Source organism: Protopterus annectens, chromosome 3.part0 (genome assembly GCF_019279795.1).
Source record: "Protopterus annectens isolate FY-2018-M chromosome 3.part0, PAN1.0, whole genome shotgun sequence".
In the NCBI taxonomy this organism is placed as follows: Eukaryota; Metazoa; Chordata; order Ceratodontiformes; family Protopteridae; genus Protopterus; species Protopterus annectens.
Window position 1 is genome coordinate 862,773,099 of NC_056731.1, and position 19,931 is coordinate 862,793,029.

Consider the following 19,931-nt stretch of genomic DNA (forward strand, 5'->3'; position numbering starts at 1 on the left):
GGAGTGCCACGAGAGAGTGCATTTTGAGGTTTAGACTTCTAGCACTGAGCAGCATTGCCTTCAGATTTTGCATGCTTGTACCTGTTATGGTGGAGTTTTTGTCCTTTGAACTTTTCCTAAAAAAGGCACTATAGGGGTGGCAAGAGCCTTAGCCAGTAACCTGAATCCCAGGGGCGACAGGTGCAGACCATCTCTGGCAAAGCATCGTGGTCTGTCGATCATGTCGTCCCAGGCAGACAGATACTGGATCCCCTTTGAATGACACCAGAAGCTTAGCCAATTGTTAAAGTCAGTCATTTTGTCCTTATATTGTGGTATCATTTTGGGTGAAGGCAGGATGCTACTCAGGGCTAGGGTCATACCTGCCAGGGCCACATGATCCGAGAGCTCTTTTATGTCTCTTTTCATGTAGTCCAGGGAGGTACATCTCAAGTCATTCACTCCAACATGGACAATGACAGAGTCATATTTGTACTTGTGGAGTGACTTGAGTGCATGTGTTATGTGGCAGATCCTGGCACCCGACAGGCAGCTGACTGTAATTTTCTCCTTGTTCAGCCTGGTGAGTGGGACATCAGTGTGCCTGACTATAGAGTCACCTATGACTAAAGTGTTGGGTACATTGTCTTGCCTTAGGGGCTGTTGTTGGGTGGCATACTGGTGTTGTGAGCTATGTGACACTTTGGTTGTGACTGGTGTTTGTTCGCGTTTCAGCTTTGGAGGTCATTGTTGCTTGGGCAGGTTACAGTTAAGGGCCTTCGCATATGTGGATTTAGTGTTGCTATGTGTGGGTTTAGAAGGGCTATGTGTTGCTTGAGGTGTAGTGCGGGTGTTAACCTTCTCCTCTTGACTGTCTAGCACAATCTTGGGTGGAGAGAACTTTGCTTCCAGTTTGACTATGTAAGTGCATCTCTCACAGGTTGTAGTGTTGGGTGGTAGGAGGACAGGGTTGTCTGTGTACATGAGACAATTGCTGCATTGCCTCAGTATGCCCAGATTCACCAGGTGCACAGGAGAAATCACCGGAAGCTGACCCTTGGACATGCCTGGTTTGGTGCTTTTTTTGTAAAGTATAAGAGCTGTTTTTCCTTACCTTAGCAAGGTACTTTGCAGTTATATGCTGTTTAATGCCTATGATTAATTTCTCCTTATTAACAAGGAGAGTTGAGTGCTTGTATCAGTTTAAGGCTTCCTAGTGCTTTCTAGCAGGTATTAGAGCAAGTGCTAGTCACAGGGATGCTTAAAGGTAAGATGAGAAAAAATGTTTATCCTAAACACTGCAGTGTGCACTAGAGAAGTTAGATGTGAAAGTAGGTAACTTAAGTTTTACCTGTCTAAAAAGTTAAGTTTTAGTGAGGAGTCACTATTTTTAAAACAGCAAGATAGATTGAAAGGGGGTGGTCACTTTTGTATTCTGGTACTATGGAATACAGTAGGATGGCCAATAAATTTAAATTGTTGAAGGGGAGTGATTTCACAAAATGATAATTTTGTGCTTACTCACACAAGCCAGTGAAAGCAGAGAGGAAATGAGATATATGGCCAAATTAACATAAGAGGCAGGCAACTAGAAATACAGTGGTATGTAAGAACAGAATAGTAACAGGGTGGGCAGGTGGGAAAAAGATTTCTGCCAGACTCTCATCACTCAAAGAAACACAGGCCACACCCTCACAGACCATACTGCACACTAAGCCATTACTCATAAGGGAAATATATATATATATATATATATATATATATATATATATATATATATATATATCTTAAGAGAAAACTCCTAATCACGAGCAGATGCGGGCACCATTCTCAATATTTGATCTGGGCAGTAAGGTTCTTGCCTCTGAGGGAATGAACAGGAAAATACTGCAAATAGGACGGAGACCTTATGATCAAGGGATAAAAAAGCATTACAGACAACAAATACAGTAAAACTGATATTGCCAGAGTAACTCAATACATTGCAGTGCAAATATACAGAACTTTGTAACAGACCTTCAGCAAGATATGCCCATCCACTGAAGTGACTCCTTTATACCTCCATGGATTTAGTTTTGAAAGTACAGGCTGAACAATAACTGATGAACTAAGATTTTGCAATAAGTGATTATTTTTGTAGAAATTTTTAATCTTAAATGACAGTAGGTACTGCTATACATGTTATAGACTAATTATTTTGAAATGCAGGTATATGTTGTATGAACAGTTCAGAACATTTTCATTTTTTTTTATAGAGCACAGACTTATAAGGCTAATATTTTTTGAACAGAATATACTGCTCTCCCTGCTACCTCAAATTATTTTTCCAGTCAAAAAAGTAAAAAAAAATATTTAAACAAAATGGCATTGATGCTACTTACTTTACTGAGAACAACTGCCATTTCAAAAGTTCCTACTGTATCCATGTTTGATGCCATGATAGGAATTCCAGAGTAAGTCTGCTTGGAGTTGCGAAAGGTAAATGTCCGCTTGAGATCCACCTAAAAAATATTAATGCAAATTAGTGACAGTAAGCAACCAGCCAACAGAAATATTACACTGCTTTTTGAATTGCTTCTGCATGTCAATTTAAATTTGCTTATTCATGAAATCAACTGTTAACCTTATTGGATATATTTTACACTTGCCTTTAGGCAAGCAGCAAATGCCACTTTTTTATCCAATTTTACTTTCCTGCTTCACATCCATGGCACAGAAAATACAGTTATGCAAGTAAACTTACCATAATAGTAGATGTTCGAATGATCACTGCTGCAGTAGCCTTAATATATAGGCTATATCCTCACAAAGATAAAACAGCCAGTCAGCTTCCAAAGCATCAGAGCACCTTCCACATACCCAAACTGTCAGGCAGCATGAGCTGAGCTTACTAAAAGACAAGGTTGGGTGCCAAGCCCTTCAGAGCTTTCCTGCCAACAGGGAGAGAGAGGATAAGTCCTGAAAGGACAATGCTAACAAGAACAAAAAATAAATAATCACACCCTGATGTAAACAGCATATCAAAAACAAGGGGGATGGCCAGAGAGGGCAGCTACTGCAGCAGTGGTCATTCAAACATCTACTGTTAGGTAAGTTTACTTAGACAACAATAATATGTTCATCATATTGATCACTACTGCAGTAGCCTTAGCTATATGGGTTGATTACCACAGCTAACTATATTTGGAAAGTGGAAGGAAAAGAGTACAGGAGCCCCTGGAGAATGGTTATAAACTAGGAACTAGGAACTAGGAAACACAAACCAACCAATAAAAAATGAGCACAGGATCACACCACCTCACAGGAATGCAGTAATCATTAGGAATTATAGCAGCAATTGCCGTGAATTTAAAAACAAAGCGACCATCCGTATGATAAAAAAAAATGAGTGGAGGAATCACTTAACTGCAGTCAAAAATTCAGCCATCACAAACTGGACATCTGTAGTAAAATCCAGGATGGAATACAATGATATCAGGATAAACAATGTAAATTTATTAATCTGAGCGCTTTTGTCCCTACTTAGTATACTGGGTATTTGCCGCTATAATTCCTGTTGATTACTGTGGTCCTGTGAGGTGCTGTGATCCTGTGCTTGTTTTCCCCTGGATAATGGTTCTAACAAAGCCTGATCTAGACGTAGAGAAGAAATCAAGCTTATAGTGCATTGTAAAAGTATGTACAGAGGACTAAATTGCTGCTTCTAGAATGCTTCTAGAATTAAACCCTTTCCAAAAATCCATAAATTAAGCCCTGGTAGAGAGGGTCTTGACCCTGCCTTGATTAGTTTTGCTGTGGTGAGTACAATAAAAGGGGTACTTACGTATTATCTCAACCACATTCCGAACAAGAGAAACATCTCATCTACAAGCCATTATCCTGCCGGAATGTGTGATATATAAGGTCGCCAAGCTTTGGAAAGCAACTTGACACATACATGCCAGAAATTACTTATTCTCTGCAGTTTTAAAACAAAAGTAGGCACCACCTGTCATATGTTTCAAGTCTCAGACTAATAACATGGACATTGTCAAATACAAACCTCACTATGAGACATTTTTCTCTTTATTTCAAAGCATAATGAAGTAGTTTCATAAATTACATAAACAGATGCACGTCAGGAGCAAGACAAGAAATCAATGTTACTACAACCATCATTCTTATAACTACAGGTAAATAACCTGTTTAAAGTGGTCTGCATGATTCACATGCCAGATCTTGATGACTTAAGCTTCTGCTTATGCAAACTACTGGCAATGTTATCATGCAGAATTTTACTTGCATGACACAGCATCATGAAGTTCAAATGTGGCACACTGCTTTAATTCCTCAGCGCTTTACATGCCAAAAATACATAGTCAAAGAAATACTAGAAAAATGGGACCTTTAATGCGTATGCCGTGACCCTTTGGCCTGTATGCCCCATGGAAATGCCGACAGACATCTGTTAAAGAAGCATTTAAAATACACCTTTTAAATGTTCTGCTTTTAATATTTGTACTGAAATATTTATTATACAGCTTTCAATGTTTTGGGATGATAAAATGTTATGATCATGCTGAAAGTGGCCTGTGTAGACAGACTTCAAATGTGATTGTGATAATACGTAAGTACCACAAAAGGTGATAGCCTTAGACAACCATTTTGAAATAGTCTGTTTTGTCACAGTTTGTCCCTTCTTCTTATCTTCACAATAATCCCAAGATCTGAAAGATTAAATTCTGCCAAGACAGTACCTGAGTTGTCTGTGGACATCCAAGGTATGGAGTATCCTTTCTTCCTCATTTTGGGTTCAGGAAGAAAGACAGGGAGATGGATTGATTGACTTAAAGTAAACCTGGATGCCACTTTAGTTACAAAAGAAGGATTAGTTCTCAAAGAAACCCTGTCTCTGTAGAAAATGAGGTAGGGTTGACTCACCATAATAGCTTGCAACTCAGATACTCTTCTTGCAGAGGTTAGAGCAAACAGTAAAACTGTCTTCCAAGTTAAGAACCTCAAGTCAGCCGGGTTAGCTAGTTCAAATTGAGCAAGTGGTACCTTCTCTAACACATAATTAAGATCTCAAGGAGGGGCTACCAGTCTTCTTAGAGGCCTCTTATGCAAAACCTCCTTTAAAACATTTTCACATAAGACTGCATTGAAACAGGAGGATCAATGGGCAGACATGCTGAAATGGCTGGTAAATGAAACTTTATAGAGAAGTAAGAGAGGCCGTAGAAAAGTAACTCACAAAAATATTTTAAAACCAGAGACCATCTAGCTCTACATGGGTGCTGGATATGTTGCTGGCACCATCTAGAAAACCTTTTCCATATACTAATATATGACTTTCTAGTAGCAGTTTTCTTGCCTTCACTAGTACATTTTGCATGTCAAAGAGATGTGTAAAAGGAATTAAGTCCCGATCATCCAGGTGGTCAACTGAAGTTGATTAGTAAACGAACAAATAAATCAGACTTCTGAAGAATGAATAGGTAGAGATAAATGCCTCAGAACCACACAGCAAATGAAAAAAAGTTCTGAATTCAAAATTTGAAAGTTTTAATTATAAAAATCCTCGTGAGCGCTTTTGTTTATTAACATATAAACTTCATCAGACAAATAAGTAAAAACATACAAAGTTTAAATAATGCATACTTCTGCTTTATTGGATGAAACATTAAGTGAAAAATCATGACATCATCACCACAAATTTAACCCTTCTCTCCCCAGAACAAAACCTGTAACTCTTACATTGGTTTAAAATGTACAAATAAATACATCCATGTGCTTAATAGTGATATGAATTATCATTAACCACTAGGATTTTTGGTCACTTGTCTACAACTTTATTTTTTTCTAAAGCCTTAAGTTTTAAAACTGGTGTAATAGAGGTAATCTCATTGATGCCTGGCCATTTATGCGCCCTTAACAAAATCTGCCACCTCAGTTCCTTTAGTTCTAAATAGAGGCCCCATAGTTTCCTATCAACCATGTCAACATGATCTATGGCCATGAAAGAAAACTTGTGGTCAGTATTTGCGCTAATATGCCTAGCCAGGGCATTATTACAGTTATTTTTCCAGATGGCATACATATGCTCGTAAATCCTCGGGCTGAATTTCCTGTCTGTTTTACTTATGTAAAACATAGGACATAGGTTGGACTCAGCCAGATATACGAGCGCTTTGGAAGAACCAGTGTATTTACTTTTGATTTTATATCTTACAGCATTAATTTCAAAAGAATTACCCACTTTCACTTTGTGGCACCAGTGACAAGAACCACATTTGGAGGTGCTTAAGTGCTGATGTTTAGCTAACTGATGTTTTTTCTTTAAAAGGTCCCCCAAATTCGTACCTTTCCTGTATGTTATACAAGGTCTGTCTCCTACACTGTCTTTAATTTCCACATCCTCCACAAGAATATCCCAGTTTTTTGAAAAGTCATCTTCAAAATATTAGAGTCTATGTTATAAGTAGTTATGAAAGACCTTGTGTAAATTACTTTATCCCTATCATGCACATGGTAATCAAAAGAAATCTCAGATTTATGAGTAGATACTAATATTTAATTTCTTTGGTAATTGGTGACATTGCTTGTCCGTAAGTTGGTAACCAAGTCGGGTGGCGTAATATGAGAACTTATGCTCTGAATACCAGACTGACTTTCACCTTCCAAAACAACACCCACTATCGGTTTGAAGTGTCCAGAATATCTTTTACTAGTTACTTCTTCATATATGTTGTTAATTAAATCTATTGGATATGCTCTCCTCAAGGACATTTGTTTCAAATTTGTGCATGTCAACTCAAAATCTTCGTCCCTAGAAACCATCCAAGCCTCTTCAGAGCACAATATTGTTGATTTTTCATGTGATGTAGTTTTTAATAGAGAGAGAGATTTTGCTGTGTACAATTATACTGTATTACATATTGGGGAAACAACAGTAGATTTATTATCTAAAGGTATGACATTTATACCCAGTAAGAAATTCAATGTAGTAGACACTATCATTGATTTGAAAATATACTTAAGGAAATTGAACCTACAGTTAATCCATGGTAGTACAGAAAGAAACATGAACAAAAACATTTTTAAGATCAGTTCCACCTGCAACCCCCCTTTACATCCTAGGCTAGCTGTCTATGAGAAGCTCTGTGAGCTTCACTTATACAACTTGCAGAAATGCACTAAATCTGTAACATCATGTGATTCTAATATCAGTGAACAAGAAATTAAATGTCTGAAATCATTACAAAAACAGGATATAAGAATTATGAAGCCTGATAAAGGTGGGAGGGGTTGTAATTATGGATATGGAGACTTACACTTACAAATTGTGTCGCATGCTTGGTAGTGAAAACTATCGAGAGGTCTCACTTAACGAATTGAATGGGGCTTACCGAAGAATTTCTGGACAACTGAATGACATGCTCATAGAAAGGAGACTCGATATTTCACTATATAACTATTTAAATATCATTACTCCAAGAGTTCCAGTATTTTTCGGTATACCCAAAATCCACAAGGGCCTCAATGATCCCCCATGAGGCCCCTTGTGGATGGAAGAGGCTCTATCTCATCAGCATGCGCTCACTATGTAGATTATGAACTAAAAAAAGTGTTAGCAAGTGAGTCTCAAATTTGCAAGGATTCCTGGACATTTTTACAACATATTAATAATTTGTTTTTTGACAAAAATGATTTATTAGTAACAACTGATGTGAAAGACTTGTATACTGTTATCCCACATACAGTAGGTTTGGATTGGGTTAATGAATTTTTGCTCGAACATAGAATCCATCAAGAGAAAATCAATCTTATTTTAGAACTGTTGGAAATTGTTTTGTTAAAATTTTTTTCTCTTTTGATGGCAAATACTATCTTCAACTGACCGTTGTAGCCATGGGTTCAGCATGTGGGGGTGTATTTGCTAATGCAGTCATGGCACATTGGGAGAGAGAGTAGTTTATATACAAATCTATATATCATCCACACATCAAACTGTACTATAGATACCAAGATGACATTGCTTTGATATGGGCAGGTTCCCAAGAAAAATTAGAATCCTTTTTATGGTACATCAACACTACCACTCCTTTTCTACACTTTACTTGGGTAGTTGATAGTCAACATATGGATTATTTAGATGTTCACTTATTCAAAAACTTAAGTAACAACTTGTATGCTACCAATATACATAGAAAAAAGATGTATTCCAACTCATTTCTTCATTACAGCAGTTCCCACCCGGAGCACCAGAAAAGGTCGGTCATAAAAGGCCAAATGGTAAGAGCGGCTCGGATAGTTTCTAGGGACGAAGATTTTGAGTTGGAATGCACAAATTTGAAACAAATGTCCTTGAGGAGAGCTTATGCAATTGATTTAATTAACAACATATATGAAGAAGTGACTAGTAAAATACATTCTGGACACTTCAAACCGATAGTGGGTGTTGTTTTGGAAGGTGAAAGTCAGTCTGGTATTCAGAGCATAAGTTCTCATATTACTCCACCAGACTTGGTTACCAACTTACGGACAAGCGATGTCACCAATTACCAAAGAAATTAAATATTAGTATCTACTCATACATCTGAGATTTCTTTTGATTACCATGTGCATGATAAGGATAGAGTAATTTACACAAGGTCTTTCATAACTACTTATAAAATAAGCTCTAATATTTTGAAGATGATTTTTCAAAAAAACTGGGACATTCTCATGGAGGATGTGGAAATTAAAGACAGTGTAGGAGACAGACCTTGTATAACATACAGGAAAGGTACGAATTTGGGGGACCTTTTAAAGCTAAACATCAACACTTAGGCACCTCCAAATGTGGTTCTTGTCACTGGTGCCACAAAGTGAAGGTGGGTAATTCTTTTGAAGTTAATGCTGTAAGATATAAAATCAAAAGTAAATACACATGTTCTTCCAAAGCGCTCATATATCTGGCTGAGTGTAACCTATATCCTGTGTTTTACATAGGTAAGACAGACAGGAAATTCAGCCAGAGGATTTACGAGCATATGTATGCCATCAGGAAGAATAACTCTAATAATGCCCTGGCTAGGCATATTAGCACAAATACTGACCACGATTTTTCTTTCATGGCCATAGATCATGTTGACATGGTTGATAGGAAACCATGGGGCCTCTATTCAGAACTAAAGGAACTGAGGTGGCAGATTTTGTTAAGAGCGCATAAATGGCCAGGCATCAATGAGATTACCTCTATGACACCAGTGTTAAAACTTAAGGCTTTAGAAAGAAATAAAATTGTAGACAAGTGACCAAAAATCCTAGTGGTTAATGGTAATTCATACCACTATTAAGCACATGGATGTATTTATTTGTACATTTTAAACCAATGTAAGAATTACAGGTTTTGTTCTGGGGAGAGAAGGGTTAAATTTGTGGTGATGATGTCATGATTTTTCACTTAATGTTTCATCCAATAACGCATAAGTATGCATCATTTAAACTTTGCATGTTTTTACTTATTTGTCTGATGAAGTTTATATTTTAATAAACAAAAGCGCTCACGAGGATTTTTATAATTAAAACTTTCAAATTTTGAATTCAGGACTTTTTTTCCTTTGCTGTGTGGTTCTGAGGCATTTATCTCTACCTATTCATTCTTCTGAAGTTGATTAGTGTCGGGTTGTATCAAACACCTGTGTTCTCATGTGAGTAGATCCAGTTTGTGAGGAGCCTTATGGAAACTGCTCCTGGACATTTCCAAAAGAAGGGAGTACCATGGTTACCTGGACCAGAAGGGAGCCATTACAATGATCTTGGGGGACTCTTTTTGAATCTTCAGAAGTACATTGAATATTAGTGGAAAAGATGAAAGCATACAGGAACATGCCTGTTCAAGGAAAATAAATGCTATCTGTTTTCCAGGACTTCTTACACAGAGTCCTGCAGTAGAATCTTTCCAGTTGATTGTTCAGAGAGGATGCAAAGAAGTCTACTTGAGGAACTCCCAACAGATGGATCAAATCTTGGAAGATCCCTGATCTAGTTTCCATTCATGAGGGTCTGCACTTGTCCAGCTTATCTTGTCTTCCACACAATTTTGCTCTGACGGAAAGCAGGATGTCTTCAGACTGAGATTGTGCTGTGAAGCTATATTCCAAACTAACATGGTTAGCATGCAAAGTGGGTGCAACCCGGTTCCACCTTGCTTGTTGATATACCTCATCACTGTGGTATTGTCTACAACAACTTGAAAAGGTCCTGGGGACAAAAGATGATTCAGAGAAATGTGTTCCCTGATCAAGACAAGCATCTTTTATATAATTATGTGCATCTTTCCTTGGTGTCTCACACACCTTACCCTTTTATCCTTCTAGAAACTGCTCCTCAAGCAAAGTCTGACACATCTGTGGTGACTGGCTGCTTTGGAACAGGGAGGAAGAAGGAGAGAGCTGGATTTATGGATATCTATTGGTCCACCATGTGATTTCTCTTCTGACAAACCTCAGCATTGGAATTTGAAAAGACAAAAGGTGTTGGTGCTAGAACGAAGGATTCTTTAGATACCACTGTATCTTTCTCATATGGAATCTTGCTAGGGGCATCATGAGAATCATAGCAGCCATTATGCCCAAAATCATAAGGTATTCCCTCACAGTGACCAAAATTCAGAGTGGAAAACTCTGTAAATAGATCTAGATCTATTTTTCATGTGGAAGAAAGGCTCTTTGAACTGTGGTATCTAGTTCACATCCCAGAAACACAGTCCTATGAGAAGGAGTCAAGAGAGACTTTTGAAAGTTCTCTTGGAATCTCAGTCTGTGTAAGAGATTTCTCACGCAAGAGAGAGAGAGATTTCTGATGCTTTGAAAAAGGCTCTGCAAAGATAAGCAGGTTACCTAAATACGGAAAATGTGGATATCCTGTAGCCTGCAATGAGCGATAACTGGAGCTAGACACTATGTACACACTCTTGGTACAGTGGATAATCCAAGGGGTAAGGCAAAGAACTGACAATGAGATCTAAACATACAAAACCTTATGAAAATCCTGAAACCTGGATGACTATGGATGCAATGATAAGCATCTTTTAAATCTTATTACCAAGAAAAATGACTGAAGAAAAAGAGGTAAAAGGTTGTGAAGTGATATAATTTTGAATGTGGGCACTATCACAAACAAGTTTAGGAAAGAAAGATCCAGAACTGGTCTCCAAGCATTGTCTTTCTTTTTTGGCACTAAAAACATCATTGAATAAACCTCCTTTCCCACCCAGGAAGCAAGAACTGGTTCTATCACTCCCTGGGACAGCATGTGATAAAGGACAAGTGGAAATAAAAGAGTCTAGTCTGTAGGATGAGAAACTGCCCCTGGAAAGGAGGAATTTCCTCCCATTGCCATCAATAATGAATCATCTTCACAGAAAAGGGGAGATTCAGACCTTCTGGATGACAAACAGGGTGCCAGTGTGTGTGTGTGTGTGTGTGTGTGTGTGTGTGTGTGTGTGTGTGTGTTGGGGAGGGGCAAATTCTCTGGAAAAAAGTCATTCTGACTTATTCAGCTATCCTTCATTTTGGAAGTTTCCAGAACCTTGGAGCCCCTTGCCATTTCTTCTTAAACACCAGTTTACATGCATTTTTTTGAGACTGGTTATTTTGTTTCTTACTAAAACTGGATGAGGAATTAAAAAATCCCTTTGAAAATTTGGAAAAGGAGGGCTGAAAATTCCCTGCATCAGCTTGTCCTTTTCATCACACTTTTTGATCACCTCTGCAGTAGAGAGGCCAAAAACAGGATCTCTATCCAAAGGAGAATTTAAAATCTCATTTTAACATAATATGGCAGGTTCTGAGAATGCAGCCATGCAAACCTCCTCAAAACAGTACCAGTCGCCATTGCCCCTGGAAGAAGTTTCAGCAGAGTCATACACATACTGTATACAATGCGTAGTGATTTAAACAACAGAAATTCAATTATTTAAAGCCGATTTCTTCTCACAAGAAGAAAATGCAGGCAAAACATGTTTTATACTTTTGAAATTAAAAGAATAAACCTTAACATATGAGCCTGATGTGCGAATAAAAATTCTTGAAAATCAATGTATGGCAGAAGCATAACTTTTCCCCATACTTATCAAATCATTTTCCCATCCTTATCAGAAACAGTAGGACTGGAATTAACTAAGTGCTACCAGCAAGAGGATTATAAAGAAGTTATGTACTCACCATAATGTTCCATGTGTGTTGCAAATCTCACCTTCATTCTTAGCAGGTTGGGTTCGGAACCGATCCTCAGTTCCGACTTCGCCTGTATACAAAAGCTTGAGGTTTTCCACTAGCTTGTGGCTAAAAAGCCTTATCCATCATGCACTAGGAGAGCTCCCCCGATCTTGTTTGCAGATCTTCAGTTATTCCCACCCACCCGCCCTGTTTTTGTTTTGGTGTTAATCTGAAGTGGCTTGAAACTGCTGCTCACCCCTCCAGCCTGCCTCTGGGCCCATCTCATTTGCTCACTCAACTGAGGTGCAGGTGAGACTGCATATTCTGATTTCAGAGCACTCCTACTGTGTGTACAAAAGAGTATATCTGGGAAATAGAAAAAAAAAAAATTAAGCTTATTTCCTGCCCTTCTTGTTAGAGTGGTACAGACTATTTGCTTAGGCTTCTGAGCCCCAAGCCCTTCTGTGTTTGAGGGAAGCCTTCTAGCTTGTTTTTTTTTTCTTGTAACTATAGCCAGTTTTCTAGTTTCAGCACTCAAATCTGTTTCTTTGATCTCAGCACTTGTTCAGAAAAAAAAAATTTCATCTGCTTTTTACTGTACTTGTGTTTTTACCTACTTCTTTTTACTTTTGCATCATCTTAAAATACTCAATTGTATTTATTACTGCTTGGTGTAACTCATTCTAAGCCTTTTTGGTTTAAAACTTACTTGGAGAAGCTTCGAATTGACCAGTTAGGTTGTTTTGCACTGAGAGAGGGTTTTGTGGTCTGCACTGTTGTTGTGGCAGAAGAAACAGGTAGCTTACATCCTTCTTAGGTTGAGAACTGCTGGATTGGAGGGCTCAGTGTCTGTTATTCTAAAAAGTGTATTAATTCTGGTTTAAGCACTTGGGCTTTCCAAAGCCAGTTATTTTACATTAAGAGGGTTAGAGTGGTCACCTGCACTCTTGTGGGAGGAGAGGCTGGACTCTGGCCCTTCTGAGCTGCTGGGGAATTTCTGGTTAAAAGGAAGCTTATAGTGCATGCATATCTGAACTGTGTTTCTTACTGAAGTTGAGTGCGCCTTGTTTTGCCTGTGGCATAGACTGGATTCGTGGGGCCTGTGGATCTAGCTTTGTTTACAGTATAACTTGAGCACTAATCCAGACATTCTCTAAAAGAGTATTCAATGGTATTTATTAAATAAGCTTGGTTTGTAACTTGAATTAAAAGTGTAGCTATCATTCAAGTAACTTTTTAGGATTAAGCACTTGGGCTTCAGACCAGTTGTTTTACATTAGGAAGGTTTGTGGCAAGCTTTTTGTGGTGGCAGGTGACAGGTAGCTTTCATCCTTCTAAGTTGGGAACCGTGTTGATTGAGAGCCCAGTGTCCAAGTGTATTAGTTCTGGTTTTAGGCACTTGGGCTCAGGCCAGTTATTTTACATTAAGAAAGGTTAAGGTGGACTGCACTCTTGGCTGGGAGAAGAGGCTGGACTCTGCCCTTCTGAGCTTGGAAAATTTTTCTGGTTAAGGTTTATAGTGCCTGAATATATTCGAGACTGTATCTTTACTGAAATTGAGTTCATCTCTTTGTTTTGTTGTTTCTATCATGAGACCAGGATCCAGGCCTTACTGAATCTAGCTTTGTTTATATACTTGTTGTTTGTTTTGCTTGTTATTTCCCTGCGAAATAGCTAATTCACCCTGTAATACGCAACTTCTCCCAGCGCTTTCTGTGATCATAAAGTGATATCTGCATTAAGCTTACTGTACTTATTTCCTTGTTTCACTTGAAAAGAAAAGTTACTGTTTGTCGTTTTTGCATTTTAGTTACTTGTAACACATTGCGCACCTGGGTTACCTGGCACCTTGCTCACTAAAGCAATTATATAAGTCCAGCACTAAAAATTAAAAAGCACTACACCCCTCACTCCCCACTGGCCCTTTGTTTCTCAATTAAGGATTTTCCCAATATTATTCCTAGCATGTCCAAAGGTCATGCCGGTCAATCTCCCTCTCCGGTCCAGCTGGTGAATCACCTGGGAATCTTGAGGGGCAATGTTATAGCACTGCCTCATGTACACAGGAGAACCTCTCCTCCTCCCACATAACACACAAATACGCCTATGCCGAGAGATGCAGCTATTTAGCCAAACTGGAGGCTGAGCTCTCTCAACTCAGGACTGGCAAGACCAGATAGGAGGAGAAGGCAACTACACACCACAAAACCAGCCTCACATAATGCTACCACTCCCACTGAATCAAACACATAAACACACAAAGACATACTCAGGAGGCTCTGAAGTAAAGAATTTACCTAAACAGCAGAGAGGCCTCTAAAGCAGACACCAAACAAACTGCTACCTCAAGACACCCCAAAAGCAACACATAAACCACAAAAAGCAGTGTGCAAAGCAGTCCACAGCCCTTAAGGCCAAATACAACACCAAACATATTTTGTCGCTATAGGTGACTCCCATAGTCAGAACTTACACTGACGTCCCACTCACCAGAGCTGAACAAGGGAGAGGGTCACAGAAGTTGCACTCATCGGGCGCTAGGAATCCAGCCTACATAACACAAAGCACTCAGGTCACTCCACAGCAAGTACAAAATATGGACACAGTCATTGTCCATGCTGGTGTGAACGACCCTGAGAGCGATACTCTCCCTAGGACTGCATGAAAAGAAGAGCACATAGAGGAGCTCTCTGATTATGCTTAGCCCAGGCAGGTATGACCCTAACCCTGAGCAGTATCCTTCCTTCACCAAGAATGATGCCACAATATATGAGAACCAAGATGATCAGCTTTAACAAATTGGCTTAATGTCGCATGGTGTCATTCAAAGGGATCCAGTGCTCGCAGCATCTGCCTGGGATGACATAGCTGACAAGCCACGCTGTTTCAAGCAAAGGGACGGCTTGCACCCGTCACCCTGACCTCGGATATTACAAGGCTCAAGCCACCCCCATAGTGCCTTTTAGGCAAGGCTCAAATTCTAAACCTACCACCCTAGAAAACAAAATGGGAAGAAATTGAGGGTAATGCTGGCTCAATGCCAGAAGTCTAAATTCTTCAAAATGCACGCAGACTGCAAATCCTTCTCATGGAGAACAAGCCTCGATGTTCGTGCTGTAACTACGAAAACCTGGTTCCGAAGGCTCCTGAGAGCACCCCTCGCACTATTAGGTTTTTACCTCATATCATGGGCGCGCCCGGCCCCAAACCCGGACCACTCCACAAAGGAGTGGGGTGTATCCATAGCTATAAAAGGATACCACACCCTCCAGGAGTTGGTGGCAACTAGCATAGAAGCTTCGAGAAACCATCCAGGTGCAACTAACAATAGGCAAAACTGCTCTACAAATTGTAGCATGCTACAGGCCACCCTCTCAAACTCAGGAACCCCACACACAGCCTTCCTGAAGACACTGGAGGGTATAAATGTATCTCCAAACACCATCATATTGGGTGACTTCAACTTACCCGAATATATAGACTGGGAACATTACTCAAGCCCTAAACTTTTCTAGCCCAACGGTTCCTGGAGTTCATAAGAATTCAAATGCCATGGAACAGCTAGTCACTGTCTCCCACGAGAGGAGTAAATATACTACTATAGATCTCATTACGTCACAAACATGGGGACAAAATGCTCCACCAACCGGAAGTATATCCTCATTGGTGAGATCTGATCATAAAACTAATCTCACTGGATCACATCCACATCCCCCACCCCAAACAACAAAGACCATAGTGAAGAACTTCTCTAAAAGCAAGAGAGCTTCATTAACTACTTCAAGACTGGTGGTGAGGTACATCCTTCAAGGCCCCTGAGTCAGAGGAAACCACAACCCAAGCTCGCGGGAAGCCGCTTACAAAGGCGCAGCTCTATGAACACCTCTCCAGGACTGCATGGATCAGGCAATCCCAAAATAAAACCAAGACTCTTCTTTCCACAAAGGGGCAAAGCGCCCAGTCTGGTGGGACCCCAGCCATTAACAAACTTTACAATATTAAGAGGAGAAAGCTATTACATGATAGAACAAAAATCCATAAAAGGGAAGTCACCCCTGATCATTATTAGTAAAGGACAACATATTTCTAAGGACTCATGGTCGTTCTTGACAAGGGTGAATGCTTTAACTCTTAAACCAGAAGATGTTTTTCTTACTATAGATGTGGTCGATTTGTATTCCTCAATACCCCAGGATATAGCAGTAGAATGGGTAGAGGAAAGGTTATTAGCAAGAGGTGCCCCCATGGATGAGATATTGATGGTGAGAGAACTTTGGATATAATTCTTACTTGTAATTTTGTGACTTTTAATCAGAAATACTATCATCAGATAAAAGGTGTCCCAATGGGGTCACCATGTGGGGGGAGTGTAGCTAAATTAGTTTTAGCATCATGGGAAAGCAATTTTGTGTTCAATCATCCATTTATATCAGAGAAGGTACATCTGTACACGAGGTTTTTGGATGATATTTTCATTATCATGGAAGGGAATAGAGAGGTAGCTGAGGGCTTGGTCAATGATTTCAACATTTCAACTGAATTTTTGAGGTTTACTTGGGATTACCACAAAGAGAGGGTCACTTATTTGGATGTTGATTTAATTAAATCATCCGAAAACGGATATTTAGTGGCCAAGATTTACCGTAAACCTATGTGGTCTAATAGTTATCTACAATTTGAGAGTAATCATCCCCACCACCAAAAACGTGCCATCGTGAAAGGACAATTGGTCCGGGCAGCCAGGATGGTCACTATGTTTGCTGATTTTTTACTGGAAATGGACAAAATTTATGAATTGTTTTCCAATAGAGGCTACCCGACCCCCATGTTAGTAGAATTAATGACGAAGGTAAAACACAAGAGGAGATTTGGGTTTTATAAACCCCTATTGGTGTTGCATCCTGGGGGATCAAATGCATCAAATGAACCAGCTAATAATTGTCGGTCTGTTGATCATTCCATGAGGTTTGTAATGACCTACAGTATGGATGCTCCTAGCATTAGCACTTCCATCAAAAGGTTTTGGGCTATTGCCACTAGTGAATTTGATGGGTTACAACAGTTGGGACAGAAGGTAAAGTTTACCTATAGAAAGGGACCTGGGTTAAAAAATATCTTAGAAAGCCAACTAGAGTAACCGACATAAGAGCTGGAATGTTCACATGTAATTTTGTAGACATTGTAGATTTGTAAAAACAGGGCTCCATTTTTATATACGAAACATAACTTATTCAGTAAAAGGAAGGTATAATTGTAGAAGTTCTCATGTTATATAATGTAGCAGCATGCACTTCCTGTTCTAGTTTCTATGTGGGAAAAACGGACAGGAAATTATGTCAACGCATGTATGAACATTCTTATGCTATCAGGAAGAACAAGGAAGAGAATGCCCTAGCAAAACACATTCAGGAGTTCCCTGAGCATGGGTTCAATTTCATGGCAATTGACCATATAAATCCCAAATATGGGAGGGGGATGGATTCACTTTTGTTGGAAAGGAAGGAACTATTATGGCAGCTAAGGCTAAGAGCATTTGCCCCCCCAGGTCTCAATGGCATGCTGTCAATAGCATGCATTTTAAAGCTGAAGAGCCTGGAGAGGTAGTTCCTTTGGCTGCCTGAGTTCCACCATTTAATTACAAGTGTTTTGTTTGCAAGCCCTAATATTTGTAGTTATATAATTTTTTAAAAATTTTAGATATTATCGCACTATTATATAATTGATTTGGTGAAAGTATGTTTGTTTGAGACATTGACCTTTTGAGTCGCAAGTGCATTGCATGTGATCTTTGAATTTTTACATGAATTTTTACATGAACTTTATATGAATTCTTATATGTTTTTTAATATATAAATGTATTTCATTGTAGTTTATTCTGCATTTTAAATTTGGTTAATTGGATGGTAAAATATTATCATCATTAATTTAGTTCATATTGGCAGTAAATATTATTAAGTAGGTAAAAGCCATATGATTTGTAGAGACATTGTATCACTTTAATGGTGAATCAAAGGAAGTGATGTCATGGATGGAAGGTTTTTAAAGTCAATGTCATCAGTTTGAATTTTGTTGTTACAGGTTAACTATTTCTGAGGAAGTTGGTCTTGGGACTGACGAAAAGCTATATTTTGAAGGCTTAAATAAACTGGTGCATGTTTCAAAGAGATTTTCATCGGATTTTTATCGGATTTTAACCATTTGTGGATTATATCTGGTTGGTAGTGTTGCTGCATCAGTTGCGCATTTCTGTGGATCCCATTTGGCGGTTTCCAGGCTGTTTGGTCCTTGTGTGGTTCAGATGTTTTATACTTTTACAATTAGTCGGGATAAACCTTAACATATGAGCCTGACAGCAACAAAATTCTGAAAATCAATGTGGCAGAAGCATATACTTTTCCCCATACTTATCAATCATTTTCCCATCCTTATCAGAAACAGTAGGACTGGAATTAACTAAGTGCTACCAGCAAGAGGATTATAAAGAAGTTATGTACTCACCATAATCTTCCATGTGTGTTGCAAATCTCACCTTCATTCTTAGCAGGTTGGGTTCGGAACCGATCCTCAGTTCCGACTCGGCCTTATACAAAAGCTTGAGGTCTTCCACTAGCTTGTGGCTAAAAAGCCTTATCCATCATGCACTAGGAGAGCTCCCCCGATCTTGTTTGCAGATATAACTAAGCTAATAAATAAAAGTCAATGAATACCTTATAAAGCAATGAAGAAGGTCAGAGATCATTAATAGCCAATTGCATCGGCTCAGTCTTCCAGGAGCAAAGGGCTGGAGGAAGGAGGGTGGGATGTAAGAATGAAGGTGAGATGAAGAACACAAATGGAATGTTATGGTGAGTACATAACTTCTTTATGTGAGGTTGTCTTATCTCGCCTTCATTCTTAGTAGGTTGGGACAACATCCCTAGCATCATCTTTCTTGGGTGGCTCAATGGAGAATATTCTTCAGAACAGTGAACCCAGAGGAGGCCCTGTTCCTGGAGGCCAAATCAACTTTGTAATGAGTGATAAAGGTATGAGGCCTTGCCCATGTTGCTGCAGCACAAATGGTATCAATAGTTAGTCTCGCCCGAAAGGCAGAAGAGGTTGCTATGGCTCTTGTAGAATGACCTTTTACTTTATGGGAAAGTTCTTTGTTTTGAGATTTGCAAGCAAAGGTAATACAAGCTGATAGCCATTTCAAAAGTGTGACTTTACACACAGGAGCACCTTTCTTTGAGTCTGAAAAGGATACAAACAATTGGTCAGATTTTCTGAAGTTCTTTGTCGTATGCAAGTAGAAACATAATTGTCTATGTACATCCATTTGATGCAGCATATATTCTGCCTTATTCTCATAGTTGGGGGAAAAAATGGTAGTTCTATAGATTGATTCAAATTAGATTCTGAGCATACTTTGGGTAGAAAAATGGGTTTGTGCGCAGGGATACTCTGCCTTTCTGGAAAAGCATGTAGGGGGGCTTTATTAACAATGCTTGCAGCTCTGAAACACTTCCAGCAGAAGTAATAGCTATGAAAAGAATTGTTTTCCAAGTCAAATACTTGTGATCGCAGGATGATGCAGGCTCGAAAGGGAGAAGAATCAAACAAGATAAGACAAATTTCAAGTTCTATGGTGCTGGAGGGGCTTTAATAGGTGGTCTTAATAAAACAGTAGCTTTAAGAAAGGCTTTGCAAAGTCTTTTGCCTAAATGGAAATTAGATATTGCTGCTAACTGAACTCAGATAGTAGCTGCCCATGAAGAAAATCTTTTC

At 39.1% G+C, this 19,931-nt stretch overlaps 1 protein-coding gene across 2 annotated transcripts in view; it reads right to left on the reverse strand.

The window, feature by feature from the left end:
- The window catches only part of GMPR (guanosine monophosphate reductase), a 1,135,646-nt gene that overhangs the window by 825,632 nt on the left and 290,083 nt on the right, over positions 1–19,931 (reverse strand). For both annotated transcript variants that reach the window (XM_044065201.1, XM_044065200.1), the window contains exon 2: positions 2,361–2,480. In XM_044065201.1, coding sequence (XP_043921136.1) covers positions 2,361–2,480 — 120 coding nt within the window. The remainder of the gene's footprint in view (positions 1–2,360; positions 2,481–19,931) is intronic.